This window comes from Tigriopus californicus, chromosome 8 (assembly GCF_007210705.1).
Source record: "Tigriopus californicus strain San Diego chromosome 8, Tcal_SD_v2.1, whole genome shotgun sequence".
In the NCBI taxonomy this organism is placed as follows: Eukaryota; Metazoa; Arthropoda; class Copepoda; order Harpacticoida; family Harpacticidae; genus Tigriopus; species Tigriopus californicus.
In genome coordinates this window covers 12817737-12842691 of record NC_081447.1, presented here as the reverse complement: position 1 = coordinate 12842691, position 24955 = coordinate 12817737, and the positions used below count along the sequence as shown (strand labels likewise).

Genomic DNA, 24955 nt, shown 5'->3' with positions numbered 1-24955 from the left:
ATTTTCTTTTTAAGCATCTGAGACGAATTTTTGTGTCGGTTCTTTATCATGTAATGGACGAGATAAAAAAATTCAATAAATATTTGAGATTTGACTTCCTAATCATTAAAGAGGCCTCTTAGACCATGATGAGAGGTCAAAACACTATGTTTTCAAATGATTATCAACCAATGAGAAGGTCCAGTGAGGCAAAACATTCGTGTTGTACAATTTCAATCATCGCTCCTACTTAAGCATAGCTAGCAAGTGAGAATTGCCCGTCCATTGAGCGAGAAGTCCTTTGTGTCGAGTGGCCTCTTCGTTTCAAGTCCGTGCGTGTGGCCGGTGGGTCGTTCAGCTCCCTACAAATGCAAAGAGGTTAGACATAGGCCCACTGAGGAGAGTAAGTACTAGCAACTCGAACACCGCGAGGACGAACGGGAGACAGAGGGAGGCGGAGGACGAAGGACGGAGGGCGGAGAGGCCAAGAGCCGTTGGTAAGAGAACGAGACAAGTAGGGGGAAACCAACTCTGGCCTCGTTCGTAAGTAGAACGTACGTACGTACGTTTTCTAGTAGTACGAATGAAGCAAGTGGATGGAGGAAACGACGATCGACGGACACATATTAAAAGCCCCAATGGGGCCCCTCTCTCTCTCTTTTTTTTCATTCTCCGTCCTTCTCTTCCTGACTGGCCTGCTCGTTCCAAAGGAGAGGGTTTACTTTTTTGAGCCCTCCTCTAAAAATCTCCTTTCTCAGTTGCTCTCAGCCTTTTCTTCGAAAAGGGACCTCAGAGACTTCTCATATTAATGCAGTTATGATAGTTACAGAAACTCATGGGAGATGAGCAAACCGAATGGGAATACACTCCAATGGGTGAGTACTTACTGAGCAACACTAACTAAGCCCAATGTTCATCTTTCCGCAATGTCAATGAACTTCAAATAAAGGGCTGGATTCGCTCTCAGCTCCTGGCAGAAATAATAACTATTGCATACAATGAGTGTTTCGCCTTCGTTATGTTGTTCCGAGTGTGGAAGGAACGTCTCTGTTCGAGTTGGTTGCTAAGCCATCACTTCCCCCACACCCTCGAAATTGATCCCAGCAGATGGGTTCCCAGTCCGAATCCCACCCACGCTAAGCATGCTTTACATACGAAGGGATAGATCCTCCTCGTATTTTGTTTGTACAGTACAAAACCGAAATCCAAGAGGGTGTTCACATCGGCAGCTTTCCCGATGGAAAAATGGCAGCTAGGAAAGCATGACCAAGCTAATGCCAGATTGTTGTAGTTCGCCCTCTCCGCACACGAGAAAACCGTCACAGAATATGCGGTCAGACTCGAGTTGTGAATCCTTCATTGAAGTGACCTCGGACATTCACGTTCGTCGCGACTGCTTCGGTGTACACTTCAATCGTTTGTACTGTGTTCAACTCATCAGGAAAAAGTGAGTAGAAAGAGTGGACTTGGATGGCGACTTTAGCCTTATTTTCCAGGGAAGAATAGACAATTATCTTGGACTTGACGTTGTGTGGTAATCTGGCCTATCTCGTTGACGTAAGAATTCGTTGGGTTTAGTTGTAGAACTTATCACTCATATGATAATATTTACCTTGTTTCTCAACGAAGCGCGAGACTACGATTCATGATGGCATGCCCGTAGCTGATTATCTAATTTGAAGACAAATGGAGCTCGGGATCACATCACGTTCCATTATTATGATCCGCTCTTCCTTCACTCCCGCCACTCACTCACTTGTTTTCGGGCTCGCTCATCGCATCATTTCAAGTTACCGCCATCAGAAACAAAATAAACGAGAAAAGAGACCAGAGTCGTTTGGATCATCTTGGAACCGAGCACCTCACTTAACTGCACTGAGACCATTTGCCTCTAGCATAATACGAAACGAACATTAGTGATTCCGTGAGCTTCTTTCGGTCTGAATGACCCAGGACGGAGGCATCATTGAATAATTATTGAAAGCCCACAGCATGCGCCATCCAAATCGGTGCTTTTTTTTGAAGAGTGACAGTACGCTGGAGAGGTTTTCATGATTCATGAAGAACCATCGACCAGCAATCAACCCACTATCTGTGTGTGAGATATGAATCAATGGTGCGCTTCCAGTGCCCTATGTGTGTGTGTTTTTTAGAGTACGCCAGAGCTTGGTAATTTGGAAAATGCTACCCACGTCTTATCGTATCCCAGAAACTTACAGGGAGAGGATAAGCTAAAGGGACATGAAAAAGGTCGCCAGAGCTCCTCCGTACATTGTAGGGTAACTCAATTTCTTTCTCGCTTATACCCTCTTGGTCCACTGACAAATGTAGACACACGGTTCCTTCCCTAATCTCTTCTTTCTTCTCCAGATATTGTGTGCCAAGCCTCCCAGCTATCGCAGTCGCCACCGTACATTAGGATAGGGTACGACCCATAAGCTGACGGTTGCACTGTTCCTGGCTATTCCACGACAACATAAGTGGATCAAACCCCAAGACTTGGCTCAGTCATTGGCTCTTTCTTGTACGCCAAACCTGGGATACATTCCGCTGTGGCTTCAGAACAAAAACCGAGGCTTTTTTTACTCTGTGCTATAGTATTTGATGCGCCCAATAAGATGGACCGCTCAAGCACTGAAGGTGAAAAAGAGGTTGGAACCGTGAAGGATCCTAGTGACCTGAACATTCCAAAGTGGTCGAGCGTGTGAATATGTGATTTCATCCATCAAGCACAGTCACGACATTCTCACATAGTATAATTGAAAGTGGCTAAGGGCAAATTTGATCCTGAAGATCTAACTAAAGGACCACCTGGAACCGACAGTCCCACATTTTTTCTTCTCATTCCGTGCGAGCGAGTGACTCGTACTCAACGGACGTCAGAAACAGAAGGAGGTATTCAGGACTAAGAAAACCATCATGTCCACCACAGTTGCCGCCTGGCTCACATCCACCGCGTCATTGGGCCCCACTGTGGATGTGGAGGGCCCCAATGGTTCCACCAATTTCGAAATGGACACGAGTAATCAAACCAGTTTCGCTGGCTTAGACTTGCCGCTGGAGGGCTCACTCTTGTCAGATCTATTGGATATCGGATATGAGGCTCGGGAGGTGTATTTGCTCAATCAACCCCTACAATGTCTGACTATCGTGGTGATCATTTGTCTTGGCGTGTTCTTCAACGTATTGGTGATCCACAACATTTGCTCGAACGATCTGAAAATGCGCTCAGTCAACTTCCTTCTGATCAAGAATCTCTGTATTGCGGACCTGGTGGGGGTGTGTATGGTCTTACCTATGCCTTTGGTTGTGACGGCCAAGGGGATTTGGGACTTTGGTCCGGCCATTTGTACCGCCAATAGCATCATCAACATTACGCTTTGGCTTCAGCACATTATTATGTTTGGCATGCTCAAAGTGGACCGGGTCATGGCGTCGTGTTTGCCCATTGGGAAATACCCATTGCTCTCGGTCGAGGTAGTGACAGTGATCATCATTTGCACATGGCTCTTCTCCATTTCTATGGCTAGTTTGGTGTCGTTTCTGTTCAAGACCTCATACGAACCGGCCGTGGTTCTCTGCATTCCGGAGCTACCCATCGAATTCTTCCTCACCGTTTTCAGGTGAGTGAGTGAGTGCTCTTCCAATATCAAGAACCTCTCTTGGCTTGATCGGCCACGAGGGGAGCAGGTGCTAGTTGGGCCTGGGGGGAAAAACCGGGGAGGAAAATGCTGATAGGAACAAAACCATGCCCATATAAGGCTTACCGATTCCTTTATCTAACAAGTGATCTGTCTTCGTTTTCTAGCGTGTACTGTTTGGTCCTGTTTGGCATGGTCACCGGCTACATATTCGTTCTAATCCATCTGAAGAAAAAGCAAGCCCAAATCACCAGTCAAAATGGGGTTCGCGTGGTTGACTATAAAGCACTGGAGCGAGCGGCACTGACCAGCTTTTTGATCACCATCAGTCACTTTTTGTTGTACGTGCCCACCATGATGGTGATTGGTCTCCATGGATGGTTTCTCCATCCGATTGCCATCCTCTTCTGTGATATGGTGGTCTACTCTGAATTCCTGATCCACCCCGTGGTCCTTTTTATCACTTCCACCAAACTTCGCGGCGAGGTCAAAGGCACTTTGAAGAAAATGGCCAAGGCCACTTTGCCTTGGGTGTGGATGATAGCTGGCGAGGCCTATTGGCTTTACAAGACCTGGTGCCCATGTCGGTGCACTGACAAGAACAAGGACCAATTCTACAACGCTGTTCGCGAGCACCAAATGGAAAAGAAGAAAATGGGCTCACGACTTTCCATCAAAGTGACCGGCGTGGAAGTCAAGACTTTGGCAACCACCACAGCCTCGGCCTTGGACTTGTATCTACACGCCGATAACATTCTTCCGGACGGAGAGAGTGGTCGTAGCTACAGCAGTACAGATTCATGTCACGAGGATGGGGGAAATCCCCATCAGGTAGAGAGACTGAAAATCGTGGCCGAAGTGGAAACTTTCCATAGTGAAGTTGTCCGCCAAGGACGCTCGATCTCGCGAGAGAGCAGAGACTTTTCTACATGGAACACACCTGGTTTCGGGGAGCAACCGACAACTGGGGCCATGTCTTCGATTGAGACCGCCGCTGACTCAGAGTCTGCAGAATTTAATGAAGCCTTCACCGCTGCGGTTCTAGTCACTCCCCAAACTCTGGGCAATAAAACTAGGCCTTGCACAGCCCCCGCTGGGGGAGAAAGAACCAGAGCTGGGCGTTTGTACGAGAAGAGACGAAGCCTACATATACCTTTGTTCTCCACATTGGAGGTCAACGGACATCTCCCCGAGCTCGGATCCCAGCATTCCAGTACCCGGAGCTCTCAGATCTCAAATGAACGGCGATACTCCAATTCCGATCTCGAGGACATGGAGGACACTCCCTCCTCCAAGCTTGATTGCTTCCGACGATTGGCCATGATGGACGAGGGGGGCTTGTCCTCGAACCTGGGTTTGCTCAAGAAGCGTCGAAGTAGTATCAGCTCTGAGGAGCTCCAAAAGCTCATCTTGAACCAGAAGATTCGAGGTGAGCAGAGCGCGATAAATCCTGAACTAATGGCATTAAACATTGACGGACCTTCTCCTCATCAACGATCTCCAGCCCAATCTGTGGTCCAATTTCCTTCAGATGTGATCCTGGTGGAAGAAGTATCGACAAAAGCCAAGAATGAAATATTTATCTAAGGCGTAATTGGTTGTTTAATACAAGTAGTTTTACATGCTTATGCCGCCCCTCCTCCTCTTCCTTCTCCACCTCCTCCTCCTCTTCCTTTTGCCTCCGCTCCGTCTCCCGCCTCCCTTCCATCTTGTGATATTCAAGTGGTAAACATAAAGGACACTTGAAAGGCCTTCTTGCTATTAATGCCGCAGTTCCTTTGTACTATTTGTGGGGAGCAGGTGAAGCAAAGAAAATCGATACCGAGCGTTAGGAACGCTTTCGTCGTTTAGGCCTGACCCATCTAATATTCATGAGGCCGTTTGAACCATACAAAGTGTATAAGAGAAACGAACGGGCTTCAAGATTGTTTTGGTGACTAGTCATGGTTGATGAGAGATCCATTTTTCTGGGGAAGGGAAGCAAACACCGGACGGAAGTCTGGGATGTCTCTTCCTCGATTAGAGCTTATAAGCAAAAGCTGATTGGGACGCAAATGTGAACCTTTTATTTTTGGCAAATTAATCATGGAGCAAATACGCAAAACGAGTTTCTGGTAATAAGTATACTTTATTTGGTCCATCCGGAGAGTCGGTGAAAAGCGACATGATACCAATAATATCATAGAAATTTCTGTCAGAATTGAAAGATGCATAAGAGCAGCAACCTTATTCACGAATGTACACCATGGTCTTTGAAAGAGAATTGCTAGAAATCGAGTTGAAAAGAGAGATTTCCATTGTCTATATGACGAATGATCACAGATGAACTAGGAGTATTTAGAAATGTGGGCTCAATAGAGATTCAACTGGAATTGGGAAGACGCCTAGGATGTTGGGAGAGGACATTGAGCAAAAGCGAGGGACTATTTATCATCTAAAAAGAGAGGAACAGAGCTTCCCCTCTCAAATATAATCAGTCATCTCTAAACGATGCATCAAAACGAGTTCCTTTGCCAAGCGAAAATCTCGGCAGGAAGGAAGCAATGGAAGATGATGGGGTTTGTGTTTTTTTTTTCTTCTTCTTCTTCTTCTTCTTATCTTGGTTTCGAAAGCCAAATGAATTGGTCGCCAAAGGAGGAAGAGACACCCTAAGAGGAGATTGCTGTAGACTACATATGTGAATTGGTAATGGTGGTGGAGCCGCTCAGGGGCTTGTTCTTTTGGCCTTTTGTTTGGCCGATCATTAATCAGGCGAGAAGCCTAACCGAGCTAACGCCATTTTTCCCCTCAAATGCATGACTTCCCAATAGACGTCATTCACGTGGGATTTGACTAAGCCTTGAACGATGTAACGCAAGTAGTTGATACAATCACACACCGAGGCAATGCGATTGCGCGCTAATTGGGAAATGAAGTGATCCTCTTCATGGCCCAGGTTCAATTTCAGGACATATTTACACAGCACCGGACTCTGGAGCAGAGCACAATCCCGAGGGACGTTGGAAAAGTCTTTGACAGGGTCGAGACACACGGTATTAGCTTGAATGGCGGCCAACACTTGCTTGGACAAGTCACGGTTCACGAACGCTAAACAAAGATGGATGTCTTCCTGGTAGATCCGCTCCATGAACGGATGGGTGGTCTCCAGGGTGGGCGTCTTCTTCCACGAGATGAACTCCTTGCGCAGGATCGGGTCGATGAGCTTCATGGGTTGATGAGTGTGTCCCCCATCGACATCGTCGTCGTGGTCGCCGCCGCCCAAGCTAATGGAATTAGAGCTCGTACTGCCGGAACAGTTGTAGGAGCCACTTTCCAATTGACAGCCTCGATTCAACGAGTTCGATTTGGAGCTGGGCGCCGAACTGGGCGGGGAAATGGTGCCGAGGTCCACTTTGGACTTCTTCTTGGACCTCTTGGGGTCAAGTTGGGGATGCAAGTGCTTGTTGGGTTGTGACGGGGTGGATGTGAGGACGAGTGTTTTCAAAGCCGCCACTTCGGTCTCGAGGCCTTCGATTTTCATGTGAGCCTCGGCGGCCACTTTCTCAGCCGAGGCCTGCTTGACGTTGGCATCACGCACCATCTTGTGAGCCTCCTCGAACAACGAGGCGGTCAGGTCTTCTAATTCTGACTCGACATCTTGTCGAATGCGAGACAACTTGGCAATTTCCAAATCTTTTAATTTGATCGTGTCTTTGGCAGACTTGAGTTCCACTTCGAGATGCCCGCCGGACATGGGGCTTGACACGCCCTTGTCATTTTCTTGCACATTATTATTGGCCATGGATGTGGACGGAGACGAGGTTGAAGATGAGGCGCTATCCATGATCTGTGCCATCCTCAATTGGGAAGCCTTTCTTTGGTTGAGGTTCAGTTCTCGTTCCCCTTCGGAGGATGACGAGTAAGTGCTTGACGTCGACGACGAGTTCGAGGTCAATGAGGAGGGTTCACTTGGATTGAGAGTGAGGCAGCACTGCTCTGGCTTCACATCAAAGTCTGAAATCCCACCACCACCAACTTGTTCACTCGGGTATTTGTTATCACAAGTTGGATGATGCCCTCTGACATGGCTTTGGTAATTTGATTCCTTCGAATTGGGAAGAGATCTGTCCTCCAAGTTAGCCACCGACAAGAGAAGGAGATTCGACGACGACGACGACGAGGGGGAAGAGGAGGATGATACAGACAAAAAGGACGTCTTGGTGGTGGATCCCGTGGTGATGTCTCCACTTTGATCAGAAACAGCTGCCCGAGATTGAGCTTTGGAGGTCGACCTGGAAGACGTTGAAGACTCTGACGAGGAGCTGCTGGCTTCCTCAATGGCCTCCATGAGAGACGAAGCTACTTCACCGCAGATCTGTGGACTGGGGTGAAATTGGTGAAAACGCACCCATGGACGCAGAGTCGTTCGTCTACACTTGGTACACTTGATACACACCGAGCGGAACAATGTGTGACACTCGCATTCATCGACGGTACGGCCTTTTTCTCCCGCTCCGAGCTCTGTATCATTGCTTCACACGCTCTTTTCAGTTTTCAGTGTTCAGTTCAGTGTTCAGCAGTGTTGGGAGATCTCCACAGGCTGACAAATTCACCTGTACTGCCAAAGAGCGACTGACGGACTCAACGAGGGGGCAAAGAACGCCGCGGAGCTGCCCCATCCACCAACTAGTACGATATCCACCATTGCCACCGAGTTAGAACGTAGCCAAAAGAGACTCCGGAGGAAGTAGCATTCAAGCATGACATCTTCCAATAGCAATTCTACCTTTGTGAGGGCGGGTTTCGTTGTCGCTCCAAGCTCAGGTGGAAGTCATAAAGAGCTCTGTATGATCAAACGAGCTTGTACTCAGGCGAACATTGTAAAGGGCCTCTTCTGAGTGGGCCTCAAATTCGCTCACCACTAGATGGTTGACTGGCAGAGATGAATGATCTAAAGAGAGTGTATAGTATAATAAGCAGTTTAATTTAAAGGCTTATAAGTCGCAACAGTGATACGAATATCAAGATGGTCCAAAAAAAAAGGACTTATAGTGAGATTAATCGGCCACAATGGCTCTGTCATAACCTTCAGAGCAATCTGGCTTTGTAGCTGTAATCAGAGGAACACTAGACACACACTCAAGAGTCATTGTTCAGATATCGGCTATTGGAATTATGTAACATTTTTGAGTAGATCAAATCCCTTCATGTTAGTTTTTATGGGGATCAATATTTCGTTTGAACTCGTTTCTCGTTTCATGGATGATTAGTAGTGCAGTTCTTCAGACTGATTACGAGAAAAAGACCTACTAAATTAGTTCTGGCATAAGCAATGCTGGCATCCAATTGATTGAATCTCTTTGGACCCATCTTACAAAAGGAAGATCGAGACGAACTGCTCCTTCTGAGCCTATATGGAGATTACTTCCTCCGTCCTACTGAAGTTGTTTGAAAACCAAGTATTTTGAATGAACTTCTTGAATCCGAAAGTTATATAACTTTTCATGAAAACTCACGGCACAAAAGAATTGTCTCGTCAAATTTGAACCTTTGTAATATGCAAAATAGCTATGATCAAGACGGCACCTTTGACGAGTTCGCCCTTTCATGCTCTTGAACGAGGGCTAGCCCGGCCTTCTCTTCAAACAAGATGGCGTGTAAGACAACTTTTGGTGTGGACCATATCAAACTGTTTATATGAAATCTAGTCAGCTTTATGATTATTATTCTTTAATGTGACAGATTTGACATTGAGCTATTGGTAGGTTTACATGATGACGTTTGTTCCCTGCTATGATGTCTTCTCAAAGGAAGTTTTGGGTTGTATTACTATTAGAGCTTTAAAGAAAGAGAGTTTTGCTTTGTGCAAACCAATTTTCTTGACACTCAACTACGCAAAGGAATCCAAACACCATTGTTGGTGGCAACTTTCTTAAATGGCTTTCTGTTCATTGGTGGGTGGAAAGTAAGTTTCCCCGTCACTATTGAAGAGAGATAAGATTTCTACGGATCAAATTTGGCTTTGAGTGGATTCAAATCAAGTCACAATGATCCCTTGCAAACTCATTGCCATAAAATATTCAATGGCCGTCACTTTCTTTCTGTGGCGTTTATTCAAGCTCGGATTTCAAGAAGTTGACACTGTCAACACCTTAACCTCGTTTAACTTTTTAAGCCATCTTGCTTGAGGAGAAGCTTGGACAAGCCTCGCTCTTCGTTCTTCACGCTTAAGAGGAGGACGAAAGGGCAAACTCGCCTAATTTGTCTTTCTTGACCATATAGTCTTGAATAAGGACACATTTTTAATGGGCGTTGAATAAATAATTATTCTTCCATTGATTATCTACAGATGTCCTTAGAATGCATGTGGAAACTTGTGTTCTGTGCCACAGAAAGTCGCAAAAAATGGATAAATCCGAGTTTGCCATTCAGCGTGCGATTAACTATTCATGATAATTGACGACGTTTCCCAGTTTCACTAACCACGACACATCCCAAGGGCGTAAATTATAAATCAGCTCTGTTCCATAACTGGCATGACCTTTCAAATGTGGAACACCTCCCTTATGAAAGTTCACTCGGAGCCGTCTTTGGTTAATGTCAAATTTATATCGGAATGGTTATTTTGGGTTCCTTAACTTAGCGTAGCTTATTGGAATATTGCTTTTACCCGTGGCGATTTCTTGCTCAAAATGACGATTGGGCCTGTACGAATTTGGGTTTGCTGTTGTTCCACCCACCCAAAGTGTTCCATTTATACTCTAAACGTCATTAGGCGGGAACTTTGAGGCAGGGTAGCCAAGGTTCAGGATAGAATGGGCAAGCAACATAGTCTGAAGATCGCGACCTTGAATAGACATTATGCAAGCTTCAAGTCAGACACACACTTTTCCCTAGATTTTGCACACGTTTCCAATTTGACATCGCAACGTGCTTTTGAGTGTGACCAAGAAATGAAACAAATACGACATCCAACGCCAAATGCAATTACCATCGAACTTCTGCACAAAAAAAAAAATACATTGTAATTACAATTTAGCAGAACCTTGTTGGTAAGAAATGGTATATATAAAGTCCTGATATTGCTCCTAAACTAGAAAATGTCCTTTTATCTCAAAAAAGCACGCTGCGAAGACTTCAACAACCTTATTGGAGCCCCAGTGCAATCAAATATCACCCCATCTTGGAATTTTCTTTTAAACATGAACGAGGCTGAGAACATCACCTTTTTTGAACTAAGTAGAGCGATGACATTATTAATGATAAATTTTGCATCAATCCCAAGGCTGTGTCAACTAACTTCTAACTATCTTGGGATCTAAGTTGGCTGGGTTTGAGCTAATTAGTCACTTGTCCGTCGCCACTTTCTGACATGTATCTATATGCCCTAAGACTCGTATATACCCGTATATGTGACTCATTCCGACAGTCATCGGAATGGGCCCAAACGTTCGCGGTCACCCTGATTCCGATCTGCTTCATTTTTTCATCTCTGCCTCAAAACGTCAACAACACTCATTGAGATCTGTGTGTGTGTGTAATTTGTGCCACTCCAAATGTCTGTGCCTAGTTAGTAAAGTTTGGAAGTGAAATCTGCCCGCCACCATGCACTCGGTGTCATCGGAGAGCTACTTCCTGGAGGAAGTGGACTCGCACATCCAGGCCAATTTGGGCGACTCGGTGGTGCAAGAGGCCTTGAAGAATGGGGTGGATCTGCGGGAGTACTCGACCCAAGTGGAGGATCAACTCAAAGCCGAGGAGAATCTCTCCATTCAGGACTACATCCAACAAAGCCAGAACATTGCCTCGCTCCACAATCAGATTGTCAGTTGCGACGAAATCTTGGAAGTACGAGCTTACAGGGATGGCACTCCCATCCATTCACGCAATCATGAAGGCCAAAGAGCCTAAGTTGCCTTTGGATTCTATAAGTTCGTGTCTCCCATTGGCCAAGTAAACTAAACACTTTATTTCATGGACACATCCAAACCAAAAAGAGGAACAAAATTTACATTACATTGATTAAGGATCGATGAAAATTTGTAGTTTTGAAACACACTTAATCATGACTACCACCCATATTACATCCCCAACAAAAGTGTAAAAGCAACACCATCATTTCATTGCGACCGCCATTTTACGATTGATTCTTGTTCCACAGCGTTGCCAAAACATGTTGTTGAGCTTTCAAACAGATTTGGGGAGTATCAGTTCGGAAATCATGGCCTTGCAACAACAGTCCGTGCAAATGAACCTCAAGCTCCAAAACCGACAGGCTGTGCGGGGCGAGTTATCCCAATTTGTGGGGGACATGGTCATTCCGGAGCAGATGATCACGTAAGGATAGTCGGGGCCAGATGGGCGGTATGGGCGGTTCATGGGACTCGATTGAAAATCCTTTTTTTTTGTTGCTTTGTTGTAGGGTCATCCTCGACAGTCCGGTCACGGATCAGTTGTTTCTGGATCAATTGGTGGCCTTGGAACAGAAGATCACATTCTTAAAGGAACAGAGCTTCCGTGGTGAGTCTAATCATGGAAAAATCGTTATGATAACAAGAGACGGCCAAAAATTGCGTGATCCATTTTTTATCTCTTTTAGAAGCTCGATCATGCACAGATGTGCGGGATGTGGTGGAAAAGCTCAAGATCAAGGCTATGTCCAAGATCCGCGAGTTCCTTTTGGATCGCATCAGCCAGTTCCGCAAGCCCATGGCCAACTATCACATTCCGCAGAATACGATGCTCAAGTTCAGCTTCTATTTCAAGTTCCTCATGGCTAATGACCGCGAGATTGCGGCCGAGGTGCGCGATGATTACTGCGATACCATGAGCAAAGTGCTTTTTTCCTACTTCAAGTCGTATTCGGGGCGATTGGCCAAATTGCAATTTGACGAGATCGCCACACGGGAGGATCTCGTGGGCGCTATTGTGGAGACCAGTCAACGGGGCGTGGCGGGGTTCTTCGGCAAGACCACCATGAAGGCCAAGGCTAGTGTGTTTAGCATTGGTGAACGTGGACAAGTCATTGACGAAGCCTTGGAAGCGCCCATCATCGTGCCACATCACGTCCAACAAAAAGCCGAATCCAAGGTCAGCGTTAAAATTTCGAAATTTCGAAATTTCGAAATCCGTCATCGATATCGATTGTGCATGTGATTAATGACTTTTGATTCCAGTTCTCGTACGAGGTGTTGTTCCGGAGTGAGCAGTTTTGCTTCTTGGAAAACGCTTGCCGAGAATACGTGTTCATCACACAATTTTTCATGGTCGAAGGCAACGAGCTGAATGATCTCTTTCATCTGATATTGGGCAAGACCGAGTCATTACTCAAGGTAGTTAGTATAAATACGTTTAAATATCGTGTTTTCCGCTAAATCTCCTTCTCATCTGCCTGCAGAAAGCCGTGGATTTATCCGTGCAGGAGAGCTACGACGCCATCTCCTTGTTCTTATGCCTCCACTTGCTTTTTGCATTCCGAAAGCATTGTCAAATGCGGAAAATTGCCACGCTGGACAAATATTGGGACAACCTACAGAGCACTCTTTGGCATCGATTCCGACATGTGATGCAGCTCAACATCCAAAGCATCCGCGACTGTGATCCCTTGAAACTCAAGACCGTAGACCAAAGACCCCATCTCGTGAGTAGCTAATCCATCAAACCCACCCTAGTACATAAATCCTGTTCCAATGTACGAGTCGGATGTGCGCCTCTTGCAGATCTGTCGGCGCTATGCCGAGCTCAGTGCGGGCTTCATGAGCATCCAAGAGAGCGATCCCAACGAGAACATCTCTCGACTTCTCTCGGATCTCCAACAGGAAGTGGAATACTTTATCCTTAAAATGACCTCGGTGTTTGATGGACGCAAGAACCAACTTCTGTTCCTTATCAACAACTACGACATGATTCTGTCGGTTTTGGCGGTGAGTCAGTCCTCTTTTGTCAGTGAGAGTCGCTGTTTGAATGTAGAGTCAATGGTGATGCCTGCTCTACTCTAGGAACGGGTTCGAAATGATTGCCAGGAGTCTGATAGTTTCAAGGATTTGTTGGCTACGCGCACTTCCGAATTCGTGGAGCTTATCTTGGAGTCCAATTTCGGTGAGCTGCTCCGCTTCATTAAACGAGTCGAGCCCGTGATTCAACAGGACGATGATGATGATGATGCGATTGTGACCCGCGAGGGAGCCAAGGTGGCCTCCATTCTGAAGGACTTTAACGTCCGATGGAAGAAGGCATTGGATGGGATCAATAGCGAGATCTTGGGCTCGTTTCCGAACTTCAAGAACGGAACCTCGATCCTGCAACAGACCTTGACCCAGTTCGTGCAGTATTATCATCGCTTCTACAAGATCATGTCGCACCCGCAATTCAGCTCTCATCCCGAACGCTCCCAGTTGATCAATGTCCACCAACTCATGGTCGAGGTCAAGAAGTTTAAATCGAATTTCTAAACCCGGTCAACGAGGTAATCGTGGCAAATAAACAAGAGTTCCAGTGAAAACTGGAATACAAACCTACCTAAACGAACGCCGTGTGTAACGTAATTGTGGGCTTTGATGTCGCGAGTGAGAAAAGTATTCGATTAGTATTAATATTCGTGTAGTAATCTGTCCATTCATTCACCATAAGCCACGCAAAAGCCTTACTTTTTTGTTTCTTGAAGCCATTTCTCAACGTATTGGGGGAAGCTGACTTGCGAGTTTTGCGTCTTGATGAGATCCATCAACCCGTTTTTCGTGCCGTGCACGGAATCAGAGAAAGTTTTCAAAGTTTTCACGCTCACATCGAGTTCGGTGGCGAGATCATCGCATTCTCGGCGACGTTTCTTGGCCGCCAAGGTCAGCACCTTTCGGGCGTGTTCAAGAGCGGTTTCCTGCTCCAATACTTGCTTCAAGATATCGCTGTCTTCAGGGATCTGTCTCAAGAGATCTTGATGATCGGCCCGAAGTTGGTAGTCGTTTTCGATGAGCTCGTTCTCGTGCTCACATTCTTTCTTAAAAGCACGCTTGCTTTTGTATTCTTCTTTGAGGGTTTGCGCCAATTCCCGCCAACGCTGACTTTCTTGAGTCAAGGTTTGTATGTAGGAATGAATTTCTTGGACACGTGAATTGGAGGATGAGGTGGGATTATTTGGGTGCAGTTCATCGAATTTGTGGTTGGAACAGGTCAAGTATCTGTTCATAGAGTGGGTGGATCCAGCTTTGGCCCAATCTCGGATGTCCTGGTCCCAATCGCCCCGGATTCGAATTTCTTTGTTTATGTGGTCGGAGCAATCTGAAATGGCGTCACTGCTCGTTTCGGCCAAATCTTGATGCACGGCATTGACCGTGGCACCGGTCACTATTCTAAGCAGGCTTGCCATTTTGGATGGCATGTCGCTGGAGGGGTCAATGGCTGCAGCCTGATCCTCTAAGCTGATCACGCCACCCATGGACTTGCTTTGCCGTCGCATGACGTTAAGGATGGACGACCGCCGCATGAGTTTCGATTTTCGCTCCATGATCAATCCAAAGACAAATGGAAGGTGGTCTGAAAGCAAGCTGAAAGTAAGAGAGAGTTCAAGATATCTTTTCCTCCAGGTACATCATGAGCTGTTGATCTAGATTTCTTATTTCGTGGGCGAAGCTTCGATTTCATAAACTTATGCGCTATCTGTACAATATAAAGAGGGTGAGGTGTGGGTGGTGCCAATGAGGATTCGATCTTGGCTAAGCCTTGGAGATGTTGAGGTCCGAGAAGTCCGCCAGGTTCTCCAAGGCAAGCGTCTCCTCATTGCAGAGATGAAGCAAGGCCACAAAAGCCAACGGCACACTCAGACTGTCCACCATCTTGGACGGAAGCTTGTTGGGTCCCTTCAGGTCCTGATAGAGGTCACTGAATCGCGTAGCCGAGGACCACGTCTCTCGCACGGCCGAAGCCTGATCGTTGAGGACCTCATTCTCCTTGTCCGGTTCGCAACACCTGGATCGGTTCAGGATGATGGACCACTCGACGGACTTGAGTTTCCTCATGTCCACTTTCTTGGCTTGCTTGGCATAACCGATCTGGATATTCTCCACCCGATTGGGAGCGGCCACTAACCCGAGTTCTGAGGGCTCTTGCGTGCTGAACACGGTTTGATGAGTGTCCATGTTCGCCACCCGGTCTTCGTCGTCGTCGTCGTCGTCGTCGTCATCATCGGCGGGGTTATCGCCACTCCCGAGATCGGGACAGAAGTTCTGGGTGTCATTCAAGTTGTCAAAGTCATAATCTGCCACACTGTCGTCCACGGACTGTGATTGGCTTGGTTTCCGCGGGGCCAAATTGGTCTTGATCATGCTCTCGAGCTTGACAAAGTCCTGGCCGCTATAATGAAGATCCTCGGGCAGGATGTTGCGCTCTTCGCCCCAGTTTTGCATGGTTTTGTGCTGGAGCTTGGTGGTCTTCTTGGGCAATCGCATGGCCAGTTGAACCTGGTTTAAGATGGCCGGATGGTCGTCGTGCAAAAGATGAAAGTCCATCTTCTCTTTGTCCTTCTTCTTGGCCGCTTTACGGGCTTCTTGCGTGCTCAGCGGGGCTTTGGTCATGGGCTTGAATTTCCAGTGCTTGGGCCCGGCCCACGCCCCTAATCGACCTTGATCAAAGTACGAGTACTCACTGGGCACGCTGGACAAATGATCGCGCAGACTCTGGATGTTTAATAGGCCCACGGGCATGTGCGGCTTGGTCAGACCCGCAGGCATGAAATCATCCGGTCCATCATCCAGCATGTTGTCCGCGGGTTCGTCATAATCGTCGGCCAATTCCAACGGCTGGAAGGCGTGCTCTTCGTTCTCCAGGGCCTGGCCGGTGCCCGGCCAGTGGTCCGCCCCTAACGACCTATTGAGGTCCTCATCGTCATCGGCCGCATTCCACTGGCGAAACGAGAAGCCGGCGAAACTGGGACAAATGACGCACTGCGGCTCGGATAGTCGACTACTCAACGGCGGCAGAGGATGATCGATATAGGTCAGGCTCTGGGATTCATCATCGGCTTCCGACTCGGTCCCAGGCTCAAAGTGGTCCAATTTAGCTCGCGAATCCAATAACATCTCGGAGGAGTCGTTCTTCATGTGCAAAGTGGACAGGAATTGACCGCCGCCATTGCCGCCATCAAATTGCAAGGACATCTTCTTGAACAACGGATCGATCTCGTAGTCCAATTCAAACTGCGAACAATTGATATGATTCAGATTCTTCTCCACCGTGGAGCTCCGCTTTTTGGTCTTCTTGGTGCCCGCCCCTGGGCCGGACACATCGGCCTGACCCGGGCCCTGACCCGGGCCCTGACCCGGGCCCTGAGCCTCATCCCCCCCGCCCCCAGCCTTGTGAGCCTGACTATTACTGTATCCCACACCCGAGGCCAACTTCATGGTCTCGTTGTGCACGGAATCCACGCGATATCCGTAGATCTTGGTGGAGGCGTCCAGGGCGCAGGAGGCCGTCTGGAAGTTGTCCAGATCCGAGCTCTTCTTCTTGAGCATTTCCGCCATATAATCGATCAATTTCAATTGAAACGCGTTCTTCATCGAGATCTTGTTTTCCGCGCTCAATTTCATGCAATTCGTGTAGTGATCCGCCAACTGGGCGGCGCTGTAGCCCGAGATGGACGAGGGCGTGCCGGCCGGCGAGGCCACGCTAGCGGCCAAGGTGGGCGTACCCAGACTGGCCCGGCCTTTTTGGCGACCGTGGCGCAGACGTCGCTCGGATTCGTCGTCGGTGGCGGCCAGTGAGTCATCCAAGGGGGCCCGACCCGCAGCGGGCGGAGTGGGTGGGGCGTGGAAGCCCACGCCCAAGGAGCTGCGACGCTTCAAACGACCCGTCATGATGTCGGCCTGAACGAGGCCCGCACTCAACCGCACCAATCGTCAGAACTTATCGACGGGGATGAAATCCAGAAATCCAGGGATTCCGAAGATTGGGATTGGCCAGCCTTGAAGGGCGATTGTTTTCACACCTAAATCAAACCGGGAGAAGCATGACCCAGAGGCCAGTGATGCCGCATCCGTGGGGACAAAAAAACTCTTGGGTCGTGATCGTCGTGACCATTCAACTTCTAAAATAGCCCCTTTGAAAGAGTCTGAAAATGACATCATGAGTGTCATTAGCCCCTGTGGACACTTGATCGAGTTTGTGACGACGTCGATGTGCTGGGTCAGTGAAGAAATGTTGGCCAACTTGTAATTATACCTAACCATACGACCAGAATTTTATTTCCCTTTAAATTTTGGCTCTTCGTCGTTCAACATATTTGATCGATGTTCATCATCAGTTTCAAGAGTCGTGACCAAGGTGTATAAATATGGCCACAACACTGTCCTGTGTTGTTCGGAGTGGCGGACAAATTCAAAATCAAATTTCAACGTGACCAAAATCGAAGATGGCTAAAACGTGGCTCCCAAGATTATCGGACATTTTAAGCCCTGGCCATTCGACAGGCCCGTCCAACTTTTCCAAATACTTTTCCAAATATTTCGAGGACTATAACACGTCATGTTGTGGGTAGTCTGTCCGTTTGATGCACCAAATTATCGCTCAAATACGAAAGTCTCCCTGACTATCCATTTCACCAGGGTGTCAAACTAACCCCGAATAGGGAAAACCATAAATGGTTTCAGAGACCACCATCAATCCAGCGTATGGCATATAACGCTTAAACTATGCCTGAACTAAATAAAACACTCTTAACTATCTACTGATGATCGCTTTTCCCGAAATATCGTTCTCTTTGATCGCGTCAAGTCTTTTTCAAATCCAGGCCTCGGTCACCTTATGCGTCCTGGATTCTGAAGCCTTTCCAATCAAAACAAGCTCCCTTACTGATGTGAGAAAATGTCCCCGTGCCAATGGAGAGTGAGCTCAATCACGGCCTGATCCCGTCTCCTCATGTCCAATATGTGCCTGAAATTCCGCCTGGGTCTGAGTCTCATCATCCTGATTGGATTTTCATCAGGTAACGGGGCTACATCGTGGGTGAAAGTGACTCTTTTTTCCCGTGGCGCCATCCAGTCTACACTCGGGATTGATCCTCGGATGCTCCGAAACTTTGGAGAAACGACCGATCAGTGATGAATTGATATTAGATAGTATTCCTGTGTGGCCTTCTAATTGTGAAATCTGCCCATCCTTTAAGAAACATGAAAGCAGCCAAATTAGGAACGGAGTGGGTGGAACAGAGAACTCAAAGATAGTGTTACGAATGAAAGTACACTTTATCATCCTAAATTTTTAGATCAAGGACACTTTGAGTCACCTGCCAGCCGTAATCAAGAGTGAGCTTGATCCGATTCTCAGTGCATTGTCCATTCTGAAATAACTGGAAGCACATAACCACAAGACTACTTCCCTTTTAGCAATACATCAAGCATTTCATAAGGAATCCTCGCACGTTTTCATAGAATCTACCAAGTCACACCACTTTTTGAAAATGGATACGGAAACGTTCGTTAGGATTAGAACTGGCAAGAATGCCCCTGAAAACGAGAGAACAAAATTTCAAAATGAGAAGAACACTCAAATCAAACAATAAAGTCCACCTCTCTTCTTTCTCGGGCTCCTTCATTGTTCAATTTGCTCCCTTCAAATATGCGTAAGTCGTAGGTAGGCGTTGATCCAGTAGCAGGATTTAAGTCAGACTTAAACATGTTTTTGACTAAAATTCCGGATCAACCTTATATTCAAGGATTAGTCAGATCAGCCAACTTCAATTCGTTGGTCGATCAAATAATATATATATATATATAAAAGTCAGGTAAAATGAATAATCTTCTCGTCTTGAACTGCTGGGATTCCGATCTCGGTAGCGGTAAGGAAGTCCGCAAAAAAAACCATAATATGAAGGTCTTTGAAAGTCTTATATCTTGATCTCGCAAGCTATTCGGACACCCAGTCGCTTGATAAACTCTCACGGTTTCAGTTTGGTGTCGGTCTGATGGGCTAAATCCTCAACCTCATTCCCTGGCCAAGCTGAGCAATCAGTTTCTCTTGGAAGGCGACGAAGCGGACCGCCAAGCCGAAGCCGAACGGGATCGGCTCCACGACCTCAAGTACAAAGGCCGGGGGAAATTAACTTGTCAATCCTGCCAATCACCTCACTGCGAAGATGACACGCCCTTTGGCACCTGCTCGAATGCTCTCCGATGTTTCACGTCCAACGTCCGCGATAGCAATGGGCAAATTCATCGCTCAAGGGGGTGCACTCGAGACTTGGCGGATACGGCCTTTCATTGCAGTGTGGCCGCTTACGACGGTCGAAAGGTCCACGAGAAGACCTCAAACTCAGCCCAGTACGCGGTGACGTGCTGTAAAGTGGATCTTTGCAATAACGGGACCGATTGGCCCCGCTTACCTCCAGTGCCGATTTTGGGTGAGTCCAGAGTTTGAGGAATCGCTCTCGGAACTGACACCTTATTACATGGATGGGAATTATTTGCATTTCAGAAACCGACCTGGTACAGGTCTCTGAGGATGACGGCCATTTGAATCGGATCGTGGTGATTTTGTTGGTCATTTTTGTTCCTTTCCTGATCTTTGGCGCTCTCGCCTGGCTGGCTTTTTGTGAGATTCGTCGGCGACACCGCAAACGAATGGCTGAGCTCAATCAGATGGACATGTACGGTGGCACTCATGAGGGCGATGAATTGGTAGCTTTAAGAGCGCGCCCCGTGGGCGATTCCACTTTACGAGAGTTCCGCGATGGTGACGGGTCCTTGACGTCCGGATCGGGATCGGGGCTACCTTTCCTGGTCCAACGAACCCTGGCTAAGCAGATTCAGTTGGGTGGATGCATCGGAAAAGGCCGTTACGGAGAGGTGAGTTCCCCCCCCCTGTCTTTGATCTGGCGATCGATTGTTCATCTTAACTTGGCAGACGTGTTCCAGGTTTGGCAAGGAACGTGGAATGGAGACTCGGTGGCTGTCAAGATATTCTTTTCCCGACATGAGAGCTCTTGGAAACGAGAGACCGACATCTACTCGACCATTCTGCTTCGCCACGAGAATATCCTCGGGTACATTGGGTCGGATTTCACCTCCCATAACTCGTGTACTCAGATATGGCTAGTGACCCATTTTCATCCTCACGGGTCCTTGTACGACTATTTGAATAAACCCGTGGTATTGGGGCCGCGAGAGGCTCATAAAATGATCTTGAGCGCCCTCAATGGAATCGTTCATCTTCACACTGAGATCCACGGCACTCAAGGCAAACCGGGGATCGCCCATCGGGACATCAAATCCAAGAATATCCTCGTCAAATACGACGGATCCTGCATGATTGCGGATTTCGGCCTGGCTGTTACCCACAAAGAAGCGACGGATGAGCTCAACATCCCGGAGAACTCAAGGGTGGGTACGAAACGGTACATGAGCCCGGAAATTCTCGATCTGAGGTGAGCGTCTAAAGTCTAAAGCTAAGTGCAACAAACTCCCGAAAGAGTGGCAAGAATGGAAGGAGAATGTGATATGAACTGCATTTCTTAAATCTAGCATCAATGAGAAGAAGACTTTCGAAGCGTTCCGTCAATCTGACGTATACTCATTCGCCCTCGTAATCTGGGAAGTTCTTCGCCGAACGGACTTGAATCTCTCCGAGGCCGATTCATACGCACTTCCCTACCATCAAGATGTCGGACCAGACCCCAGTTTTGATGAGATGAGGAAGGTTGTGTGCCTCGATCAGCGTCGACCACTAGTGAATGAGCGGTGGTCTTCAGATCCGGTGAGTGAATCCCCTGTTTTGGTAGTTATGTTGTCTGTACTATTGATTGATATGCTCGTTTTTGCCGGATTCAGATCACCCATGGGATAGCCCGTATGATGCAAGAGTGCTGGTATGAAGACCCAAATGCTCGACCTTCTTCCCTTCGGTTGAAAAAATCTATTGCTGCGTTACTCAAACCGTTGAACGCACCCTCCAATGAGCAACCCTCGCCTTTCAAGGCTTTTACGCCGTCAATAAGTTGATCACATGTTGAAGTAGAGACGCATCGCTAAATCTTCTCTAACGCTTACTCTATACTAAGTTATAACGATTGACGTGACTAACAGTACAAAAAAAATAACGAAGGCCACGTACAAGTGGCCTCAAAAAGACAAGCTTTCATCCACTTTTCTCGCGAGTGTTGGTAGAACAAGTGTTCATTTATCTCAACTGCATTCCAAAAAGGAAGAAGCTTCATGACCGACCCAATGCTTTGCACTGAGATGGTGATTTGATGTCATAAAAATGTCCACAGGTGCAAGGGGTTGATTTTTCTTTAAAAACCACGCTTTATTCCGTACTCCTTAACAAAGCACGATCCTTGGGTAAACTCGCTTCGCAACGTCCATTCGGTGTGTCCCTGTATTGCCTAAACAATTGAATATGTAATGGTGCGTCTACACGAGAAACATTCTGTCACAAAGTTTGCCTGCCAATTTCGGAAATGTTTGGTATTTGACAAACAGTTCATCTCTGAGCCGTCTAAAAGAAAAACTACCCGATCAAAACGGTTTGACAAACATTTTTATTTAGATTTCTAATCAGATGAACTTGCAAGTGATCGTATCATTTCCCAATTTCATCTTTCATTCAATATTTATGCTATGCAAGGTAAACAAGATGATTAGTATAATGAACATAGGGAAACTGAGGAATGGAATTTGAAAAAAAACACCGATGGGCACTATCATGATGAGAATGTTTCGTGTTCCAAAAAGGTCCTTTATTTTGCCAATTTCAATCTGTGCGGTCATATGTTGGTTGAAACCGATTACTACTTGAAGGCGTGTTTGGCCCCGTTCTATGAATTATACCATAAGCCACCTGATGATGCACTAGTAATAGCATATTTGCTTTTCGAAAGGTTTTCGAAATTCATTTTGACTATAACTCATAGACCAATTGTTTGGAAACGAAAACCCGATCAACTTTCCAACTCATTATAATCGTGAATAAATGGACAACAGTTTTCCAAGAGTATCATAAACTATTTAATAGCCGAGTACGGGTCGAAATATGACAACGATATATAGTCCAAAGGTCATGTCAGAAACGTAAACACAAATATAGTAAGAGCATTAACCATGATAAAGAAAATTTGGATATTTATATGCAGTTAACATTACAGATGGCATTGAATAAAAAGAGTTCAGTTTTAAAGAACCAATAAGGACTCGTCCACAAGAACAGACGCCATTTCACAGGGAAGGTGATGGTCATGGGCAGCTTTAAAGTGATGACATGTCAGTGGGTAGGACTCGGTCCGTTGAGATCCGACTGATCTGGCTTTCATGGCTAAAATTGGCGGGCGGAAAATGGACGAAAGAGCAGCCAAAAGTGTCTGGCTGGTCTGGAGGCTGGGGTCTCAAGGGTGTATGTACATAGAGGACCGATCATAGCCGTGTGTCGGCCGAGGGCTAACTAATAACCGGTATGGTATGGTATGGGCCGATGATTCCGTTATCTCTGATGATCTGATCCAACTTGAATCGGATCAGTCTTCTTTGGGCGAGGTCAAGGAGTCCATCCACCCATCCATCTATCTAACTTTGGGTTGGCTCGCTCAAGTCTTGCTCACAGATCCTCGATAGGAGATGGAAGTGTGACTATTGAATAAGAGGGGATGGGATGACATCTGATGACTTTGAATATTGATTGACAATCACAGGCCCCTTCCGACTCTAAGTTGGGGTTATCTTTTGTCAAAATGAACCACAATCAATACATTTTTCTTTATTATAAACCATCATGGATCGAATGAGTTAAGTTCTGTACTGGCTGAAAATGGACACCTTGGTTGGAAGGACTGGGGAGGATGGTGTCGTCCATGAAATACTGTTGTCAGTTTTCCCTATGTTCATTATAGTAATCATCTTGTTTGCAGTTTATAACATAAATTTTGAATGAAAGGCCCATTGGGAAATGATACGATCACTGGCAAGTTCATCTGATTAGAAATTTACATCAAAATGTTTGTCAAACCGTTTTGATCGGGTAGTTTTACGTGTAGACGGCTCCGAGATGAACAGTTAGTCAAATACCAAACATTTACGAAATAAGTAGGCAAACTTTGTGACAGAATGTTTCTCGCGTAGACGCACCAAAACTTTAAACATGTTCAAATCGAGAAATGTTTGTGAAATGCTTGTGAAATGCCAAACAATGTTTGTTAAATGGCTAATTATTTGCCGAATTATTTGTCGTGTAGACGCACCTTAACCGTCGTGCGAAGGCGTGCGCTCGCTCTCCTTCTCTATTGTTCTTTCTCTATCAATGAACTTGAACTTAACTGTTATTCAAATCAGACAAAGTATACTTGGACATGCTTGAAAAGTACTTTTATTGGCTACCAATTACAAGGGCTTCTCAAATCACACAAATGGGTTTCCTACACTTTTTCTGTTGTCCTTGCATTTTTTTTTTGCAATCTCCATTACTTGACTCATTTGCAGCAATTCAACCCTCACTTTTATCCTTGATTTTTCGCCTCTTTCCCGGAAAAGATTATCAACGCTTTTAAATATACATATCAAATGATTCCAGGTTTGTCGAAAAAAAATTCTGGTTTGCTATTATCATTTATATGGTTTCTTCATGGATTAAATATTCATTATGTGGCTCTTTTGCATAACGCATCAAATATTACTGAAAATGTGTGTTCTGTTATGGTGCGTCTACACGACAAATAATTCGGCAAATAATTAGCCATTTGACAAACATTGTTTGCCATTTCACCAGCATTTCACAAACATTTCTCGATTTGAACATGTTTAAAGTTTGTTTGCCAAGGAGCAAATATTTCATGGACGACAGCATCCTCCCCAGCCCTTCCAATCAAGGTGTCCATTTTCAGCCAGTACAGAACTTAACTCATTCGATCCATGATGGTTTATAACAAAGAAAAATGTATTGATTGTGGTTCATTTTGACGCAGGATAACCCCAACTTGGAGTATGAAGGGGCCTGGAATTGTCAATCACTGTTCAAAGTCATCAGATGTCATCCCATACCCTCTTAATTCAGTAGTCACACTTCCATCCCCTATCGAGGATTGAATGATTGAATGATGATCGATCCATCAATCAACCAACCAACATAACGTCTATCTCCGGAATCCGGATTCATCTCCTCCCGTCCAGACAATGGAAGTGTCGACCCCAGTAAACCCACCCACTTTGGGCCTGTCCTCAGGCTCAGCCCGGTCATGGTCCCGGCCCCTTCTTTTACATCCGTCTGTGAGCAAGACTTGAGCGAGCCAACCCAAAGCTAGATGAATGGATGGAATGGATGGATGGATTCCTTGACCTCGTCCAAAGAAGACTGATCCGATTGAAGTTGGATCATATCATCAGAGACAA

At 46.3% G+C, this 24955-nt stretch overlaps 6 protein-coding genes across 7 annotated transcripts; 3 read left to right on the top strand and 3 right to left on the bottom strand.

The window, feature by feature from the left end:
- Positions 1–696: 696 nt before the first annotated feature.
- LOC131885209 (uncharacterized) lies at positions 697–5372 on the top strand. Of its 2 annotated transcripts, none has more exons than XM_059233166.1 (3): positions 697–854; positions 2350–3602; positions 3788–5372. In XM_059233166.1, exons 2-3 carry the CDS (start codon positions 2899–2901, stop codon positions 5205–5207), a joined length of 2124 nt encoding a protein of 707 aa, XP_059089149.1. In that variant the 5' UTR covers positions 697–854; positions 2350–2898; the 3' UTR covers positions 5208–5372. The 2 variants fall into 2 exon arrangements, with proteins under 2 accessions (XP_059089149.1, XP_059089150.1); XM_059233167.1 differs by lacking the exon at positions 697–854 and adding an exon at positions 1491–2258.
- Positions 5373–5846: 474 nt separating this feature from the next.
- Positions 5847–10534, bottom strand: LOC131885219 (guanine nucleotide exchange factor for Rab-3A-like). The gene is made up of 2 exons (XM_059233177.1): positions 10270–10534; positions 5847–8550 (listed from the first exon to the last, which is right to left on the bottom strand). Exon 2 carries the CDS (start codon positions 7945–7947, stop codon positions 6364–6366), a length of 1584 nt encoding a protein of 527 aa, XP_059089160.1. The 5' UTR covers positions 7948–8550; positions 10270–10534; the 3' UTR covers positions 5847–6363.
- Positions 10535–11110: 576 nt separating this feature from the next.
- Positions 11111–14116, top strand: LOC131885210 (vacuolar protein sorting-associated protein 52 homolog). The gene is made up of 8 exons (XM_059233168.1): positions 11111–11447; positions 11761–11936; positions 12022–12119; positions 12199–12689; positions 12776–12931; positions 12997–13239; positions 13319–13522; positions 13598–14116. Exons 1-8 carry the CDS (start codon positions 11205–11207, stop codon positions 14048–14050), a joined length of 2064 nt encoding a protein of 687 aa, XP_059089151.1. The 5' UTR covers positions 11111–11204; the 3' UTR covers positions 14051–14116.
- Positions 11554–15099, bottom strand: LOC131885224 (uncharacterized). The gene is made up of 2 exons (XM_059233183.1): positions 14246–15099; positions 11554–12075 (listed from the first exon to the last, which is right to left on the bottom strand). The coding sequence occupies exons 1-2, from the start codon at positions 15097–15099 to the stop codon at positions 12042–12044; spliced, it is 888 nt and encodes a 295-aa protein (XP_059089166.1). The 3' UTR covers positions 11554–12041.
- A 40-nt stretch (positions 15100–15139) lies between these two features.
- On the bottom strand, positions 15140–17559 carry LOC131885208 (condensin complex subunit 2-like). Its single transcript, XM_059233165.1, has one exon. The coding sequence runs from the start codon at positions 17441–17443 to the stop codon at positions 15308–15310; it is 2136 nt and encodes a 711-aa protein (XP_059089148.1). The 5' UTR covers positions 17444–17559; the 3' UTR covers positions 15140–15307.
- Positions 17560–18401: 842 nt separating this feature from the next.
- On the top strand, positions 18402–21616 carry LOC131885215 (activin receptor type-1-like). Its single transcript, XM_059233174.1, has 6 exons — positions 18402–18570; positions 19534–19983; positions 20058–20428; positions 20498–21006; positions 21104–21335; positions 21410–21616. Exons 1-6 carry the CDS (start codon positions 18504–18506, stop codon positions 21578–21580), a joined length of 1800 nt encoding a protein of 599 aa, XP_059089157.1. The 5' UTR covers positions 18402–18503; the 3' UTR covers positions 21581–21616.
- The last annotated feature ends 3339 nt before the right edge of the window (positions 21617–24955 follow it).